This window comes from Oculina patagonica, chromosome 9 (assembly GCF_052425735.1).
Source record: "Oculina patagonica isolate OP01 chromosome 9, crgOcupat, whole genome shotgun sequence".
Lineage (NCBI taxonomy): Eukaryota > Metazoa > Cnidaria > Anthozoa > Scleractinia > Oculinidae > Oculina > Oculina patagonica.
In genome coordinates this window covers 1,627,708-1,646,368 of record NC_135766.1, presented here as the reverse complement: position 1 = coordinate 1,646,368, position 18,661 = coordinate 1,627,708, and the positions used below count along the sequence as shown (strand labels likewise).

Below are 18,661 nucleotides of genomic sequence, written 5' to 3'. Positions count from 1 at the left end.
ATTTAACTTTAATTTTGTCCAAAAGGCACCAAAAGTTGAGCATTCGTCCTGTGCTCGTTTAAGGCCACTGCGTCGCCAAAACGTCCTGCAGATCTAAAAGAAATACCGGAGCAAATCCAAAGGTTTTCAGGAACTGTAGGTTAGGATCAAGGTTAAGTCTATATACGGGCTTCAGTGGTCCATAAGGTCGGAGCTTATCCCAGTTTTCGTAGCATTCAGTGACTAGAAGAATTTCTACACCTCACCACGGACCACAAACACCGGCTCCGGCCACTCCCGATTTTTGAGAATGCAGAGTGATTAATCCCATTCAGCCAATCAGATTTGACCAGAAGTCCGTTAACCGCAGACATTATAATGGGGACCGGCCAGAGTCTGCGTTACTGCCATGTTGCTGACTGACAGGAAGGTGGGCTCTTTTTCAACTCCGCTTCGTGAAAGACAAATAACACGCGAAACGAGAACAAATATCTCACGGTAGTTTTTTTCATTTTTCCACGATTTTTTCTCTCATGATATTTTTTCTCTCGGTTGTATTTGTCCTCACTCTTGTGAAGTACAAATATCCCACGGTATTTGTACTTCACTAGACCGGTTTAGCCTGCGTAGCTGGCGGTTTTTGAAGGGTTTTAAAGCGCGCACAAGCAAGCGAGAGGCTTGGGGAGTTCGCCGCTTCCTTGTGCGCGCTTTTAAACCCCCAACAAAACCGCCAGCTACGCAGGCTAAACCGCTTTAACAGGTTCGGTATTCCTCTTGACTCAAAAACGGCGGGTAGTTGGCATTTTGGGAAAAGAAAACGTTGGATAATAAATCTCTTATTAGACATTTTAGTGTGTTAAGGGACGGACCATATTCTTGGAAGAGACGGGGGATGAAAAAATTTCTTCTGCAAACACTTTTTTTTAGAAATTACATTTATGTTTTGTAGTACATATCGTTTGCAAACAATTTATTTTATCTTTCTAGGCCCTGCAACCATTTATTTTCAATGTTTTTTATAACCCCCCCCCCCCCCAACCCTCCTCCAAAAAAAAAATGGTCAGTCCCTAAAAGTATCGCTGAACGTTTTTACTTGTCTTTTGTATTTTGGCGAACCCGTAGGGCCTGTCGAAATACTTTAAGACTCGTAGAAATATACAGCGATAATAAAAATTAAATTGTCTAATAAAGCCACTCTAGCAAACATATCTGTTCTGGTAATATAGTTTTAATTCGTGATAAATGCTCTATTTACACACTAAATAAACAAGGAAATGTGATTTCTACGACAAAAAAAATGACTCGGATGGTCAAATTGGATCCCTCTTTGCCATGTGAATGACACAGCCATTAATTACACGCTATGTACAATTGCTATTTGAACAGCACTAGTCAAACACAGTATACACTATAGCTTAAGAAAATATTTGTCCTTGCTTTTATTATAAACTGGAAACATCTGTCTCCAGTCAGTCCAAACCTCAATATGAGGTACTTCAATGTCTTTCATTGTCTAAAAAGGCTTTTTAAGCTTTAACATTAGACTCTAAAAATTATATATGTATATAATTAATATAAAAATAATACATTAAAAAATATTTTGCTTAAGGACAAAAGCCCTGTGTGCGATATCTAACACTTATTGTACTGCGTTCCAGTACAAACAACTGGTATTTACATAGCAGTCTCACATCTAGTTAAAAAAAAAAACAGTTTGAATAAACCATCTATCGTACCCTAGAATCTAGAATTTTGCGTCAAAAAATAAACTAAATTGTGAATCTTAGACTCCACATCTTTTTAAAGTCAGAATGCTTCTAAATAATGACTACAGTTTACACAGTGAAACCTCAAAATAACGAGTCCCTGTTATAACAAATATACTTTCTCGGTGCCTTGGTACTTCGTTATTTAGAGCTTTCACTGTACAGCAACAACCATTTTTTCCAATTATAAATTCTTTCAATAAATGTCTTATTAACCTAGCCTACTCAGCATTTTCTGAAAGAACATCAGCCCTCGGTCTTCTCTGTACAGATGTCTCTGCCCTTGATCCATACTACAGTCAACTCTCGCCTTGCGGACACCCCGCTATTGTGGACACTCGCTATTACGGACAAAATCCAGATCCCGGCGAAAGAGTTTGATTGGAATTGACTCCCGCTATTACGGACTCTCGCTATAACGGACAGTAAACGACGCCTCGAGCGTGTCCGCTATAACAAGAGTTGTCTGTATTAAAACCTAAGGCTGATAATCTCCCGGAACGGTCATAGCGATTTTTTACCAAAAGATATCTTACATCGGATCCCTGTTTAAAACTGTCCATAGTCTCTCTATTTCTCAGATCCTGTAGCACGTGAAAATTAGCCACAAACAAAGCGGTTTTACCGAGTGTCCAACGAACATCTGCTAAACAAAGAGACTGTGAACAATTTAGTCACAACTATTCAATCGCTGATTAACACTAATCCAGGATTAAAATGTAACAGAGGTTTAAATCCTGTTGTTCAAAGGAGCCAAGTCACGAATGACGCACATTGCAAATTTCATTGAGTCCAAAATGTTTGTTCATTTCTGGTTTATTTTTACCCCTCTGTACCTCAGTAAATTACTTTTTTTTATCTGGAAGTAATGTTGTACACTGAAACAAAAAAACTCCGACTTCTTGTTTATGTTGACATTGCTCCTTTAAAGCTGATTTCCAGTCCGTACTGCGCAGACTCGGGATTTGTTTTCGTTTTTGTTTTGAATTCGTTGAAACGTTACACTTCGGTGACAGCATACATGAAGAGTCCGCCATTACAGTTCGTTCACTTCAAGAATTTCCGATGAGCTGAAACGTCGGTTTGAAATAGCGTCAAGGTTCCTCTACTCGTTATTATTTGTTCTGCAAGGATATCTGACGTTAATAATGAAGAAAAAGGTAAGTTTGTCGCGGAATTTTTAGTTTTGCTTGTAAACATTCCTTCGTGTTGGGCTCTGATAAACATTGCAGCCGAGATTGCGCAGTACGGACTGGAATTCATCTTTAAGTTGCTTGACACTACAGACTTGACTGGACAATATTCTGTAGTTTTAAATTGAAGGTAGCTTTGTACAGTTACACTGAAACGAAAACTACTTATAATATTAGATTCCTTGATACTGACCTTCGAATTGCTTGTCATTTTAAATCTACTAAGTAGAAACAAAGGTACTTACAATTGAACTCTGCTCAGTTCCTTGCCCCCGGGAGCGGGATAGAGCCGGACATTAATGTTCTCCATTTTTCTCTATAACATAATTACACTGATACAATATTTTGTAAGTTTAACTTAATACTTTTCATTGTCCATATTAACTTGACCCAAATCATCTGCTAAACTTTAAGTTGAATTTTGAGAAAGATGCCTACAGGACTTGAAAATAAATGACAAAACATTTAACAATAAATTTCAATACAAACACTGTAATACTAAATAGCTTCCGTGTTTGTTGCTAGCGGAGTAAGCCATAACATTGTCTTGTGCCTTCAGAGCAGTAAAGGCCACGCTAATTAAATTTTACGAAGTGTCTAAATGGCAACTGGTCAAGGTGTTTTACAATAAACAAGAATCTGCAAGCAGTTTATAACCGTGCTGCTAGTGTTTGACCACCTCTTTCAGTTCTTAGGCTAGAAAGACGCGCTGCACAGTAAAAAGTCTGTAGAAAAGCAGTCACTTGAGAAACACACAAGTCGTGTTTGCGTCAGTCACGAAGTGTGCGTGACATGAATTTCAGCATGCCTGGCCGGAGAAATGCCTGCTTACGCATGCAAATATTTATTTTGTTCCGAATGTTCAATAAAATAAACCCAAACCAGTTCATGAATGGCATTAAAAGAAGTCCATTTCACGCCAAAATAAATAGTAGTCTTTCCGACAACCTTTCTCGAATTAGCGGTAAATAGAGCATACTTGCTTGCGCAGGTAATTCCCCTGGCGCGATGACGGGTATCCCGTGCTGAGCTTGCAATATACGTTTCGATTTCCAGAATAAACTCAAAACAAAAATTGGAATATCCCGAAAACAAGTCGTTCTTTTTGCAATATTCTACACATTTCGTATAAATTGTACGACTTGCACTCGCTCCGAGCTAAACGCCTAAATAACTCAAAAATAACTATTTCACACAGAGCGCAGAGTGTTCGTAAATATTTTTAAAATAAGTGAATGATTATTTATATCTACAGGCGATCGATCGCGTGGCATGGGTCTGACATAGTGGTAGTTTTTAAATTGCTTGGACATGTCCAAGCGGTCATCAAATATTGCGTGACCGTGACAAAGGAGCCGGCTGGGCCGCGTGGGTCTGGAACGATTTACCGACAAAAAAATAAAAACGACAAAAAAATGCCAGCCAGATTATGAACCGGCTTCGCACGGTTAACTAAATGAGCGACGATCATTTAGTGTTTTGAAAACCTTGACAGGCTACGGTCATTTTATCGCAGCGTTAATTTTACGGCTTATTAGCCGTGGTGTAAACTACACTTCATGGGATAGTCACACTTACTACAACACGCCTTAACGTCTTAGTAAAATTTTGGTTCACACACGTTTTAATAATACAATAATTTCGCTTTCATTTGGTCGTGTGTAAACACTTAATTAAAGCGTATACCAGGTCTAACATAGACCTCGTTTAAATGATCGGCCCTTAGCTTCTATCACTTAAATTTGCCATGTCCTAATCAGCCAAATGATTCTCGTCTAATCCGTAGCCGTTATTAAAATCGTCACGCAACGCTCACGAGATGCGTTACGTGACAACTTAACCTGGGACTCCACAGGAAAGTAGTGATAACCATATTGTCATCAAGTTTAAACTTGCAGTTGATAAGGTAAATTGAAATGAGCTTTGGATTTTGACATTGTGTTAGCTGGCCGTCTTTAAAATCAAACAAAATTAGCGTAAATCGGCAGTTAATTCACCTCATCAACTTCAAGTTAATATTAAGTATTTACAAATGCCCACCACCACTGATTCACTGAGCATGCCTCAAGAAGTACTCTTACGTTTCTCACTTAACTAAGAAGGCTTGGCACCTTTGCTAAGAAGATACGTCACTGCCTCGGATTTACCTCTCTCTTGTGCAAGCATTAGTGGCGTTGAACCATCCTTGTCTCTGGATTCAATGTCAATTCCGTAAGAGAGGATCTTCTCGATAACAGCAGTGTTGCCACCATATGAGGCCCAATGTAACGAATTCCATCCATTGTTGTCTTCTGGAGATGGATCAGCGCCCTTTGCCAGCAGATACTCCACAGCCTGTAGCTTGCCACTGAAAGCTGCAGCTACCATCAGTGCCGTGACACCCCCGTCATTTATTGAGTCAATGCTAGGCACGTGACTAAGCATTAACTCAATAATAACAGGGTTGCCACCCTGTGAGGAATAATGTAACAAATTCCATCCATCGTTGTCTTCTAATGATGGATTAGCGCCCTTTGCCAGCAGACACTCCACAGCCTGTAGCTTGTCACAAACAGCAGCTAACATCAGTGGTGTTCTACCGTGATCATCTCCGGATTCAATGGAAAATCCAAGAGAAAGCAAGGATTCAATTTTGGTAACATCACCGTGCGTTGCTGCTACGTGAAGTAAATTCCATTCACTCTTATCCTTGTCCACAAATTCGCTGCCTAGAGTAATAATATTGACAAAAATTAAGATTGAAGAGACGACTTTACAGAGTTTAAAAGGAACATTCAGGGAATGACTTTTGTTTAGTTGCATTTACTATTTTTTTTCACATTTTGCATTTTACATTTTTTTATATATTATTATTATTTATTTTTCTCGAAGATATTAGCTACAATATTATTATATAATTATATTTAAAGCTACTCTAAAATTCGAGATGAAATAAAGTCTATGTATGTAAAACTTAACAGCACTGATAAACCACACCATTAAAAAGTTGATGGAATCGTGCACATTTTTCCTTACATAAAGATATTTTCCTCCAGTCTTGTTTTGTTGGCTGAATTGTCACACAAATTTTAAATATTTTATTTTATTTGAAATCTGGAAAAAAGTGCCGACGTGGCATTTTAAAATAAGGTAAAACTAAATAAAATTTCCTTGCAAATTTTATTTGAAATTGGTTTTTAATAATAATAATAATAATAATAATAATAATAATAATAATAATAGCTTTTATTTATACACGATAAATATTTATTTTGTTTTCATGAACAAAATCAACATTAAATATAACAATCTTTAAAATAACTAACAAATAATGTCTTCGGAACTGCGTGATCCACGTTTTTATTAACAAAATAATTGCCTTTGAGCCATTTTTGACTCTGGCAGCTCTCACTTGCACGGCCAGAAAATCGGCCTAATTTTTTTCACTTATGAAAAATTAAACATGTGCTCCGGATAGAATTACCACTTTCATTTTATAAAAAAAAACGTAGGGGTCACCACGTGTTTTTAAAAGTTATACCAGTTGTTTTCAGGTTCTGTGGAATCACTTTTGGGGTCTGTTACATTTTTCCTATCCCCTCCCTAGCGAGTTGAATATTTGCATAATATTTGCATCTCGCGCGTGCACTACGCCATTTGTAGTTAGCAGTTTGCGGGTTACGTTTTAGCGCTTAGCGATTTGTTTTTAACTGTTAATGCAGGGCTCAAAATAATTTTTGGATACTGACTGGTCATGTTGACCGGCCAAATCAATTTTTGCTCGGTCATGTCTCGTTTTTGACCGGTCAAAATATTGAGTATTTACTTTGAATCAATAGCCTATTCTGCCAAAAATTTCACCTCATAAGCTAAAACACTCGTTGTTAAAGAGTATAAGGCTTAAGCTTTAATGTTTTGATCGCTAAAAATGTCATTTTATTATGTTCGCTTTTTGAATTTCCATTTCTTCTGCGTTCTACTCTACATAAAATAAAATGCTCAGTAGCCGTAATGTTATGTTACTCTGCATAGTTTTACATTAGTTAACGACTTACGGGTGGAGGCGATCTTGGTTGTAAGCACTTTACTGGTCTTTATTAATATGCTCGGACTCGTTGTTCATCGAGCTTCCTAAAAGATGCCCTCTTTTAAAAGTTCTCTTTCTTCAAGACTGCCAAGAGATTAACGAGAAAGCCGTGTACGTGACCGGTCAAAATGACTGCCGAATCAAAATTTTGTCCGGACAAGTCGTCATTTTGGCCGGACATTGTCCGTTGACCGGCCGTTATTTTGAGCCCTGTTAATGTGAGCCATTTTCAGTGGTTAGCGGTCAATGGTTACTGTTATGTTGCTCTTCCGCTGTTTCCGCTGTCCCTGGCTTAGTGTATGTCCATATAAACTGGATTTCGTCGCAGAGAAGTCTTTCTTGCTTTTTAGTCGCGCGCTTGGTCGCGTAGTTGAATTCGTGAGTTTGAATTTTGAGCGAGCAAATTAATCAAAAGTGCGCGTGCTCAGTGTGATCAATGCATTGCGTGATGCGCAGAACAAGTGTGCAGTAGCAATAGGAGGCACCGTCCTTAAACCTCCAGGCGTTCCACGTGTCTTTTGGCGATGGGCCTGGATACTAGTGCCTGATTACTAAGCTAGGAACGCTTTCACGAACACAGCACAAAATCAGGTGCAAAAATAATATGATTTAAAAACTGTGATGAATGAAGAAATACCTTGTTAATGAATGGCAGAAAAAGATAAAAATGTCAAAGTTGGCAGAAATGAAGTGTTTTCCGATTAATATGTGTTAATAGTGCATCCTGCACATCGATCGGAAAAGCTCAAGGAATCAACTTTAGCTTTATTGATTGTTGAAATTTCCACATGGTCATTTTTCATTCATTCAAAACTGGTCATTTTTCCGCCAGTTTTAATTTTTTCTCAAAATCATGTTTGAAATTTATGAGGGGTTATCCCCGCCATAATTGTTTTTTTTTTTTTCATTTTAAAGTAGTGTTCGTTTTATTGTAGCAGCTGTCATTTCGCTTTAGTCATTTCTCTTCCACGAAAGGCACATTTTGTGAAATTACGCATCAAGTTCCATCAAATACGGTTATGCCGAATTTAGAATGCCCCCATTTGGAAAATTCTGGGTGCTCAATTTGAGCAGAATTCAGGAAGCCAAATTTGACAGAATTTGGTCCCTTTGAATTTTGTGAAATTCAACTCACTGAGCTCTCAAACCTCCCACACAGTCGTTCTTAGGGGCGTTCGCGTCGCGATCGCCCCTAAGAACGACTCAAACATACTTCCTTTATCAATCTATGCTGATAACTATTCTCTTAATGAGCTCACTAAGCTATTATCACAATCAGCTGTACTTTTTATAGGCTGTTGTTAAATAATCCTAGAATTATTTAAATCATATTTGTTAACCTCCACCATGTAATTAGTGTTAAAGATTAGCATGATACTTCTTATTCCTGTACGTTTTTACCACGAAAATTATATTTTGTGAACTGAAAGCGAGACAGAATCTTGACGAACACGACTCAGTGAGCGTACTTGCGTCAATGAAAAACCACTGTTACGGTATTTTCAAGAGCATTGTTTCGGAAGAATCGTCGAAGAAGACATACCAGGAATCGCCCCGAAGACAAATCGTACTTTATCAAATGCCATTCCCATACAAAAAATAGAAAAATCATCGAAAATCAAAGGCCATTCCCGTATAAAAATGTTGTAGGATATAATTTCTTTAGTATTCCCTCCCCCTCCCCCTCCCTATTCACACACCAACACACCTGTTGGCAACACTCCTCCTTTGTTACTTGTTGCTCTCTTTCTGTCTAAAGGTATGGGTGTTGCATGATCTGCATCTGAAAAGAAGAGAAATAACTACATTAAATGACTCTCTTGGTGCCAATCAACATGTCATTAACTATTGACTTTGTGCCCTTATCCAATTATCACTTAGAACCTAATATCACTATCATCTGACTCATTTAAAAACATAACCAAAATGAAGGCATGTAAGAAAATAGCGATTTAATTAAAATGAACAAAGAAATGAATGAATACAAGCTATGAAGGAAGGCACATGCAATTTAAACATGTACTCAAGTATGCGTGGCACTTGAATTCAGTCTGGGTCCATTTTTTATGTCACGAATAAAAAAACACATTTGGTGCATTTAAGCTGATACCTGGTACTCCAAGCAGATTTCAGGTACATGAGGTTGATGATCCCACTTTGTTCAATGTTTTGGCACTTTTGTTTGCATCCGAGGAGAGCATGATAAAAAATTGCATCAGCCTTCTAGTGGCTGCAGACAGCAGTCATGCAGATGCAAAAATAAAAACATAGGCACGCTAAGCGTGCAGGAGTTATTTTTTTTTAATTTAAGGGGTGGCTTGGGGTGAGACTGAGTGATTGTCCTGTTGGGATGGTTTATGTCAATAAATGGGTTGAGCAATTTTTTGTTTGGCGGCCCACGGAGTCACTTTTTTGCACGGAATTTGCTTGCAAACAAAATATTTTTTACGTGCACTTTGTACGTCAGAACAGTTTTATTCAATACGCGAATTTTCATCATTTAATTAAAAAACAAGAACTAATTTAATTATCAAAATGTCACGAAATGGCACGCTCTTATTCTGTATTTTGTTGTTAGCTTTTCAACAACCGTAACGTGGTACTTTTGTTTGTTACGGTATACTTTTGGCTTTTTGCCAAACACTGTAACATGATACTATTGTTTTTTTCACTTTTGTAACATGTAATGTTTAATAAATGAGCAGCAGTGTTTTATGTAATGTTTAATAAATGAGCAGCAGTGTTTTATGTAATGTTTAATAAATGAGCAGCAGTGTTTCATCAAGTTTAAAACACGAGGCGCAGCCAAGCGTTTTAGACTTGATAAAACACGAACTGCGAATTTATTGAACGGCTTAAAAATCTTCTGATGTAGATCAACTCATTCTTGCACTTATATTTACATTTGGGGTTATTTTGGCCTAGAAAAGTGGACGTTAAGTTTAGCCGTGTCTTTATATCTGATATTAATTTCTTTTGTATTTTCTTTATGAATTATTAATGAGTTCTTTAAGATACTTTTGTTTTTCTCGAAAAAGCCATGTCTCCATGTTACACGCTCAATAGTCATTGAACGAAAAGTAATATACGAAGTAATAATATAAACGAATCAAATCGAAACCCAATTTTCTTCGGGAAAGTTCTTTAAAGCGCAGTACACCTGGACTATTTGTTTCCTGTGAGAACTGTTTCAACAAACGATTTTGTTTCCTTGTAAATGTCATTCAACAAACAAGAACTAATTGGTCTATACCGGTTCATTAAATGTTTGAACGAGATGTTTTAAAGGTATAAACACAAACGCCACTTCTGAATTGGTGAATTAAGCAAGACGCTCAAGAGACTAATTAAATTAATTGCGGTTTGCATTTGTTGGGACGGAGTCTCCAGTAATATTTAGGAATCTAAAGAAGATTCCTTTCCATTTCTTCGACTCTTTGTAAATATGGCTACAGTATTAACATCATAATGACAACATATTCTTTAAATCTGCTTTGTGCAAATGCTTTATTTGATTTTTAATTGTTACTACGGTCAGGAAAGCTAGCCTCTGCAAAACAAACGCTCAAATAAGACGAAAAACAGTTTTGTGTTGGGCCTTTTGCTGACCGGCATGTGCGTTGTTACGAAAAACACGTTTCTATCTTCCAGTTGAAATCTTTCAACAAAAACGAACTGCGACACATAATTTCGTCATACTACTTAGCCTTTATAGACTGCAATTTGATTGGTTCTGATAGTACCTGAGACCTGATTGGTGTGATTAACAAACATACTTCGCTGACTGAGCCACTGACTACACAGTCCATCGCGCCGACTGAGAGCTATTTTTGAAAATATATCTCAAAAATACATCAAAAAATTATTAACACAACCACAAACCACTGCCCTTCGTGAAAATTTGTAAATGAGAGGTGCCTGTTTGAAGTCAAGATGTAGTTCAAGATTTTAAAGTCAGGCCCGGTGAACAACATTATTATATTACTAAAAAATACTAAAAATAAGGCACTTAGGAGCTGTTGTCACCATAATATTCGACATGTATAGATCGACTGACTCACCTGTTGGTGACTCTCGTTCTTTATTCTCTTTTACTCTTGTGTTGGTTGAAGAGGACAGAGAAACTGTATTTCCATCTTGAGCTGAGAAGAATGAAGGTCAACAACATTTTTAGTCCAGCTGTTTATTGTTAGTAAATATCACTAATAGGCTGATAAAGTCACCAGTACTGCAGGCTTTTTAAGTTCTAGAAAAGCTCACAAATTGACGGTGTTGGGGGCATTGGGAAATCTGGTGAAAGCAACTTCCCATACATAATCCTATTTATGAGATCTGAGCCCTGTTCTGACAACTTGTAATGTAATCATTGGGGTGCTATCGCTCTTTTTTAATTTTGCCTGGAATTATATTTATCTTTCTTTTTTTCCTTTGCCATAAATGCGGATTGCCTCTTTTAGAGTTTCCCCCTTTATGAGATTCCCCTTTTTGAGATTCACCCAATTAAAGATTCCTCCTAGCTTTTTTAAACTCCTCCTTTTACAGATTCAGCCAATTTAAGATTCCCTGACTAGAGATTCTCCCTTTTCAAAGATCCCCCCTTTTAGTGATTCACCTCCTAGTTCCTTTCATCGTTCTCCATTCCTCATTCCCCAATTCCCTGTTCCTTATTTAAAAAATCGCCATTTGTACCGTAATTGAATTTTTTTTGTGTATATTATCATTTTTAGCTGTGTTATTCAAATGTTCCTTCACTTTTTAAAGTGGATATTTTGGTATATTTTTCGCTCAATCCGATGGCCATAAGGCTAACATCCATGATACAGTTCCTTAACATAAGGGAAAGTGAGAGTGAGGGTTTCAAATGACTGGTGCATTTAAGGTAACAGTATACCTCAAAATTGACCATTTTTAAGAAAAATATATTTTGGTATTTTCAGGTAAATCTCATTAAGACCTTTCATTCAAAAAAAAAGAGCATGGAAAAAGATTGACTGTACACAAAGTTATGAACGAAAAACTTTTCTTACCATTAATTATTTGATATTGATAGCTGCCAACAGGTTGTCTAGAGAAGCGCGGCGATCTACCGTTGCGTGATTTTATATCACAGTTCTTGGTTTTCGACGAGATGCTTTGGGTGTTTTTCGCTGACAAAATGCATAGTTTTTCAGACGTGAAGAAACATTTTCCCATTCCTTTCTCGTGTTCCAAGAATGCTGCAAGAATGTTTTCAATGAGGTTTCAACATTTTTCGCTGAAATTTGGCAAGAATGTTGTCCGATAATTGAGCAACAAAACTGTGTCGGTGAATTTAAACTTTTTTCTTCTTTCAAAAGTTATGGCTGCTTAAACGCAGACAATAGTTGTTCCTTACACTCTTAAAGCTTAATTGGGTGCCAAAAACAAACCAGACAAGTAATCAATATTCCCCGACACAGTTTCTTATAGAAATGTGTGAAGAACACATAGCGATGCTAATCGCTTTTTCCCACTTAAATTTGTCCGAAAACGAACCCGATTTATGAGCCTCGGTACTTTTGGAAATAACACGCTCTTTTTGGATAACATTTATATTTTTACTTAAAATAAATATATCTCCGTAATCTACAATTCCTAAGCTTTCAGAAAATATATACTCTGCTGGGGTTTGGGTTAATTACCAGACTGTAAAGCAGCTCCAACGCATGATGGTCATTTGGGGTACACTGATACCTTATTAATTATACAAACCTGTCAAACCCGCTCTGTGAGGACTCTGCACTAATTCATGTATCATCTGTTCAAATTTTGTACATTCTTTTTTCCAGGAGTATGTCTTTCCATACTGTTCTCTGAGATGAATAGCACGGGCATTTCTCTCTTCTGCTTTCAGCTCAGATAAATCATGGATTCTTCTCGCCCACTCCTCTGGCTTATCGGAATTGACTACCACAGACTTCCCACCTTTCACATCCTTTAATGTTTTAGCTATTCCACATTCACTGGAAACAAGAACAGGGACACCAGCCGATATTGCTTCCAGGGCCACCAGACCAAAGCCTTCTGTGCGGGATGGCATGACTATAACATCAGCTTCACGAAACATCTTTTTTATTTCCTCAAAGTCACAATAGCCACGGATGGTTAGTTGATTTTTTGCTATTTTCGTTTTGTTGAAAAACCAATTCTGTATTTTTTTCTGTTTACCTTGTGGAGAACCAACAAAAGTGAGTCCATATTTTCTTCCTAGAGACCCTACTGCATCTCCTATGATGTCATATCCCTTGAGTACAAAGTCCTCAAAACTTCCCCGACTGAACATAGAAACACTAAACTCCTCTGCTTGTAGAAATTTGACCTCCCTTTGAATGACAAAGTTCTCGAACATTCCAGGTGTAATAACTTCTACTCTGATGTCTGGAAGAAGTCTGCTGTATTTTCTTTGTAGTTGAGAGCCCACAGCAACAACCACGTCGGCTGCTTCGCAAAGCTCTAATTCTCTTTTATTCTTCTCTTCGCTCTCTGCAATTGCGTCTGCTGTGGCGCCTTCTTCCAGTTTGTGTTTTCCTAGGTCTTCACAGAATTCGTGAACGAAATGTATCCACTTACATTTTGTCCTTTCCGAAATGAAATAAGCAGCACCGCCGAATTTTCGACCATGGCCCACAACAATATCAGGGTTTTGAAGCTCTGGCGGTGGAATTTTCAGTCCTTCCATGAGATCAACAGATCCTGGAAGACGCCGAGCGGTGATCAAATTCACTCCATGTTTGCTCGCATCTTGTCTGTCCTCTTCGCTGCTACTGCAAACATAGCAGTGAATGTTTAGGCGTTCGTTTGATGCTTTAGCCAGATTCACTGCAAACTCTCTGTTGAAAGTCGACAGACCTCCCTTCGAGGATCCCCACTCGTCGCAGATGAACAAGACATCGATTGACTGAGAAACTGATGAAAAACCTGTGAAAAAGCATGTGACACAGAAACACCCTCTGAAAAAACATGTGAAATTTGCAAGGGCTAAATTTTGTCCAAAAATCACAAAATTTAGTACCTGCGAAAAAACCTGTGAATTTTAGGACCTGCAATCTTTGACAAAAGTAGTTGACACATTGACTTCCCTCTGCGGTTTTTATGACAAATTTACTACTAGTTTTTAGTGCAGAATGCACTATTGTGATGGTTTGGTAGGTTGGCATTTGCAAAACCCCTAAACCACTAGACTGCTAACGCGGTGTAAACTTATAATCACCAATTAATTAATATCAATTAATTAATTATTTCTGTGAAGGGGGGAGAGGATGGAGAGCACCTGACCGTGTGCCCTTGGTAAAACGGATATACTCAAAGGTTTATATTTGTTTCAGAAAGCACTATGCTCTCCTTGTGGTAATTGTGAAGTACAGCTCCCGCTAACCAACTGTCGGTCGACTGTTGGTCGTTTGTCGGTCGTCTGTCGGCCAATAGTCGGCCGTTTGTCGTCCGTCTGTCGGCCGTCTGTTGGCCGTTTGCCGACAGGTTTGGGCTATGATGTTTTGTGCTAAGCGCATGCGCAGATTAATATGCGTCACAAACATCGCATGTTTCTTCCTGCGGACGGATTCCTGTAGACTCCGTGGCGCCAAGTTAAAACCGCAAATTAATTGGCGTTACAGTAGCTCATGTGAAATAATTCTTGAAAAAACATTACTTGAATTTATCAGTAATATCTGTGTTAGAATCGATGTTGCACTGTTTGCAGAAAATAAATCACATTACATTATCACCACGTTACATACATTTTCGACAAAAACAAAAGAATCATGTCACATCCGTTTTCGACAAAAACAAACGTATCATGTTACGTTTTTGACAAAAACAAAAGTATCTGGTTTGCTGTATCAATATCAAACTGAAATTCAAGCTAGCGAAAATTAAAATAACGGGGACGCGTTTAGAAATTTGTATTAAAGCCTAACGTGGTGTGCTTTTCAATGCGATAGAATTCTTGTAGAACCCGTGGCGTTAATTTAATTAGACTTTAAAGGCAACACAGTGATCTGAGAGAAAAATAAAGTATCATGTTACATCTGTCACTTCCTTTCCTTTGATTTTTTCTCCATCGGGTGAACTAACTTTTGATTTATTTTGTAAAACCTCTGCCAGAGAGGGGCTTCGTTTGGAAGCGAACATGCTTTCGTGACAGTTCCGACATTTCTTGAAAGAAATCTTCACATTACGTGCTTCTTAGCTTCATGCTTGAGTGAGCGTGTGACGTGTTTACCAGACCAAGGCGAGAGCACGACCTGGCACACGACATGCGACAATTTCGGGAGAAAAGCCGCAATTTTTTAGCTACAATTTTGGGAGGAAAATCCGCAATTTCGAACATTTTGCATGCTTTGTTGAAATTCAATTAGCGAAATTAGCATAAAAAGAATGGTTGAAATGATTGAAAGCTAGCTTCCTTGACTAACCACCTGCGCTGCTCTAACGTCAACTGATCGGCCGTCGGTCAAGCTGTGTGTAACGTTTCAAAAATGGAAATACTTCTCCCGTATATATAGTAGGTTGTCACATGATTTTGTGATTTGCTTCATGTCAAAATCGAAATGCATCACGATCGGGTTCAACATCTTACAAGTAAACATAAAACAGCGCTTCAAACTGAAAAGTGAACTCATTGTACTTATTCTAAAGGAAAGAAATTATTCTAAAGGACTCTTAGAAACAAACTACAACATTGATAGGGGGAGGGGGTTGGATAGGTGGGGCAAAAGGATGAAATTGGTCCATATAACAATAAAATAATAGGGCCTAAATTTACAATGTGTCAACACTAATATGCCAATGATTGTGAAAAAAACCTGTGAAAAAATGTGAACAAAATATGAAAAAAATTCACTTTTAAAACCTGTGAATAGACCTGTGAATTAACCTCTGAAGAAATACTCTCAACAAACATGTGGAAAAAGACTTGTGAAATAATCAATTAAATTAACTATCAAGGATAGTTTTATTGGAAATTTAAAACAGTATAATAAAAGTCTGCCATCAAAATTTAACACAACAAATGTACAAATGGACAAACATACAGTTAAAAGCCAGGTCACAAGATTTGCAAGATTTCATCAGGAAACACCTGACTCTATCTTTTGTAAGGACTAGACAGGTCAAACAATTGAATGTTTTTGCTTGCTTGTGTGTTATTCTGCCGCAATCAAAGTCAAATTATGAGTGGGTTTGTAATACCAACTAGGGCTCAAAATAACGGCCAGTCAAAGGACAATGTCCGGCCAAGATGATGAATTAATTTTCCGGATAGACGTTCAGTTCGGTTTGCCGGTTATTTTGACCAGTCATGCACCGGACAAGAAAAATTTGTTATACCATTTTTACCATTCTAACAACTTTTTAAATATGTTTTGCTTAATATGAAGTATCAGCAAACTCTACAAGAACCGTGTAGTTTTGTTCAAGTCAGTATTATGCGAAATGTGAGAATTTTTGGAGCCGGGAACTGTTGTTGGAGGGTGGTCAGTGGTTTGTTTACAACTGTGATATCGTGCTTTTTGAGAACCACTGACCCGTGTCCTCAAAAAGCACGATATCACAGTTGTAAACAAACCACTGACCACCCTCCAACAACAGTTCCCGGCTCCAAAATTTCGACCTTCTTTGGAATCGCAGACAAACGTTGTCTATAAAATTCCTTGTTCTGAGTGTTCATGGTGTTACATTGGTGAGACGGGCAGAGCCTTCAACACCAGGAAAAAAGAACACCTGAGAAATGTAAAAACCGCGGCAAAAGGTTCAAGGATTGCCAATCACGTCTGGTCCAACAATCACGCGATTGACTTTGATAATGCATCTGTCATTGACAAAGGCGGCTTTAGAACAAGAAAAACGTTGGAAGCGTGGCATTCGAAGCTAACTCCCAATGCGGATAACAATTCCTGTCCTCTACCTGGACAGTACAACATTTTTTTAACAAATATTCTTAGTTATTAGCATTCTTATTTCGCATTCTTTTTAACAAATATTCTTAGTTATTAGCATTTTTATTTCGCAACTTCACACACTGCATATTTTACCTTTTTACATTTTACCCGTCGAAGGCTGTATTTCAAACAGCCGAAAGCTTGTATTTTTAAAGTTTTTAAGTCAGAGATCGTCTCAAATTTTATAATAAGAATTTTTATTTCTTAACAGTCCGTTTTTTAATCTTTTCAAACACTTTGTTTTTTTTCTTTTCTTATCTTTGAGGAACCTTAATACCTTTGAGCAATCCAATGACAAATTTCTGTCGGCCATTTTCTTCAAATGCAAATACAATCAGGAATTCGCTGCAATTGCGTTTTTCGCATTGAAAAATCCTCTATATGGCATTTAATTTAATTGTGGCTCCCAAGAGGCTGTCAGAATGAGCTTTTTTTAGAGCTTTATATTTACCTTCCCGTAGACCACACACATCGAAGTCCTTTCCCGCCTTTTGCCGCAAGGTGTCGTTAACTGAGCGTTACGATTGGCTGAGTTAGGTCACGTGGTGCATAGTACACGCAATCGCCACGCCATCCCAAGCAGAAAAGAAATTTTATTTCGAGAATTTTCTCTTCACAATCAGGACTGGAAAAATGTGTTCTTTTTTAGCTGCTTCTGCTAATAACAAGAGTTTAGAAGCGACCTAACTTGAGGGAAAAGCGTCTCTGTGAAAACTGCTAGAATTTGTTTTGTTAATTCGAGCGACAGCTTGTTTATAATTTCAACAGCGCTATCTTGTGGGGTTCGTCATGGACTTTGTTGACTGAACTACAGCTGAACTGTGATTTTTAAAAAACTGCAAAACTCGAACAGTGGAAAGAGAAAAACATTTTGACGGTAAGGACCATTCAATGCGAAGTTGTACCTGTTGATACTTGGGACTTAAATGTTGTATTATTTAAAAAAGCTTCGGGGAAAAGCACATCTTCGACGGTTCGGCTTCTTCGCAGATGCATGACCAAGAAATAGTTCGCTCATTTGGTAGATCACATCATTGCATCTTCCTTCGCTTGAGCACGAGTAAAAGGTTAGTTGCCGTTATGTATGTGTTGTTCCCTTCATGACATTTTACAGAAAAACTGTTCACTTATTTGCTTGTAAACTAAAGACTCAATCACGCTCTCCGGCTTTGCGAAATATAATTGTGCTCGGCAGCGAAACTGGCCGTCTTTTTCTGTAAGCTTCTGTAAATAAATGATGTTGTTTTGATACAGAGCCTGTGTGTTTGTTTTGTCGGTATGCAAAACGCCAAGATAATTGTTTTTAAATTTAAAGATTTAGGCGCGATCGCGGCGCGATCCAAGACAAATCGCGGCGCGATTCCCGGCCCATCGCGTCGCGATGTGAGAATCGCGGCGGCCAAAAACGCGGCGCGATCCAAGCCCAATCGCGGCGCGATCGCGGTAAAATTTTTACAAGGGTAATAACATACCTTATTATAGGAAATTAACGCTTGTGTTAATTAAGGTATTTGAAATTAACGCGACTTAAATTAACGTGAATCGAAGGAAAAGTTACTTCCCAATAAAGGAAATTTACGCGAAAGAGAGGGTAACATTTCAAAATGAAAGTAAATAACGTGATGTACACAAAGAAAAACACCTTTTGAGACAATGGGAACAAGTTAATTTCAGCACTAGGCATAAAGCCCGACACGATAG

At 37.9% G+C, this 18,661-nt stretch overlaps 1 protein-coding gene across 1 annotated transcript in view; it reads right to left on the bottom strand.

Annotated features, from left to right (window-relative positions):
* The window catches only part of LOC144665185 (uncharacterized), a 292,253-nt gene that overhangs the window by 214,717 nt on the left and 58,875 nt on the right, over nucleotides 1–18,661 (bottom strand). The window contains exons 7-9 of the mRNA XM_078526363.1: nucleotides 12,735–13,940; nucleotides 11,066–11,146; nucleotides 8,713–8,787 (exon numbers count right to left, since the gene is read on the bottom strand). Of these exons, the coding sequence (XP_078382489.1) occupies nucleotides 8,713–8,787; nucleotides 11,066–11,146; nucleotides 12,735–13,940 (1,362 nt within the window). The remainder of the gene's footprint in view (nucleotides 1–8,712; nucleotides 8,788–11,065; nucleotides 11,147–12,734; nucleotides 13,941–18,661) is intronic.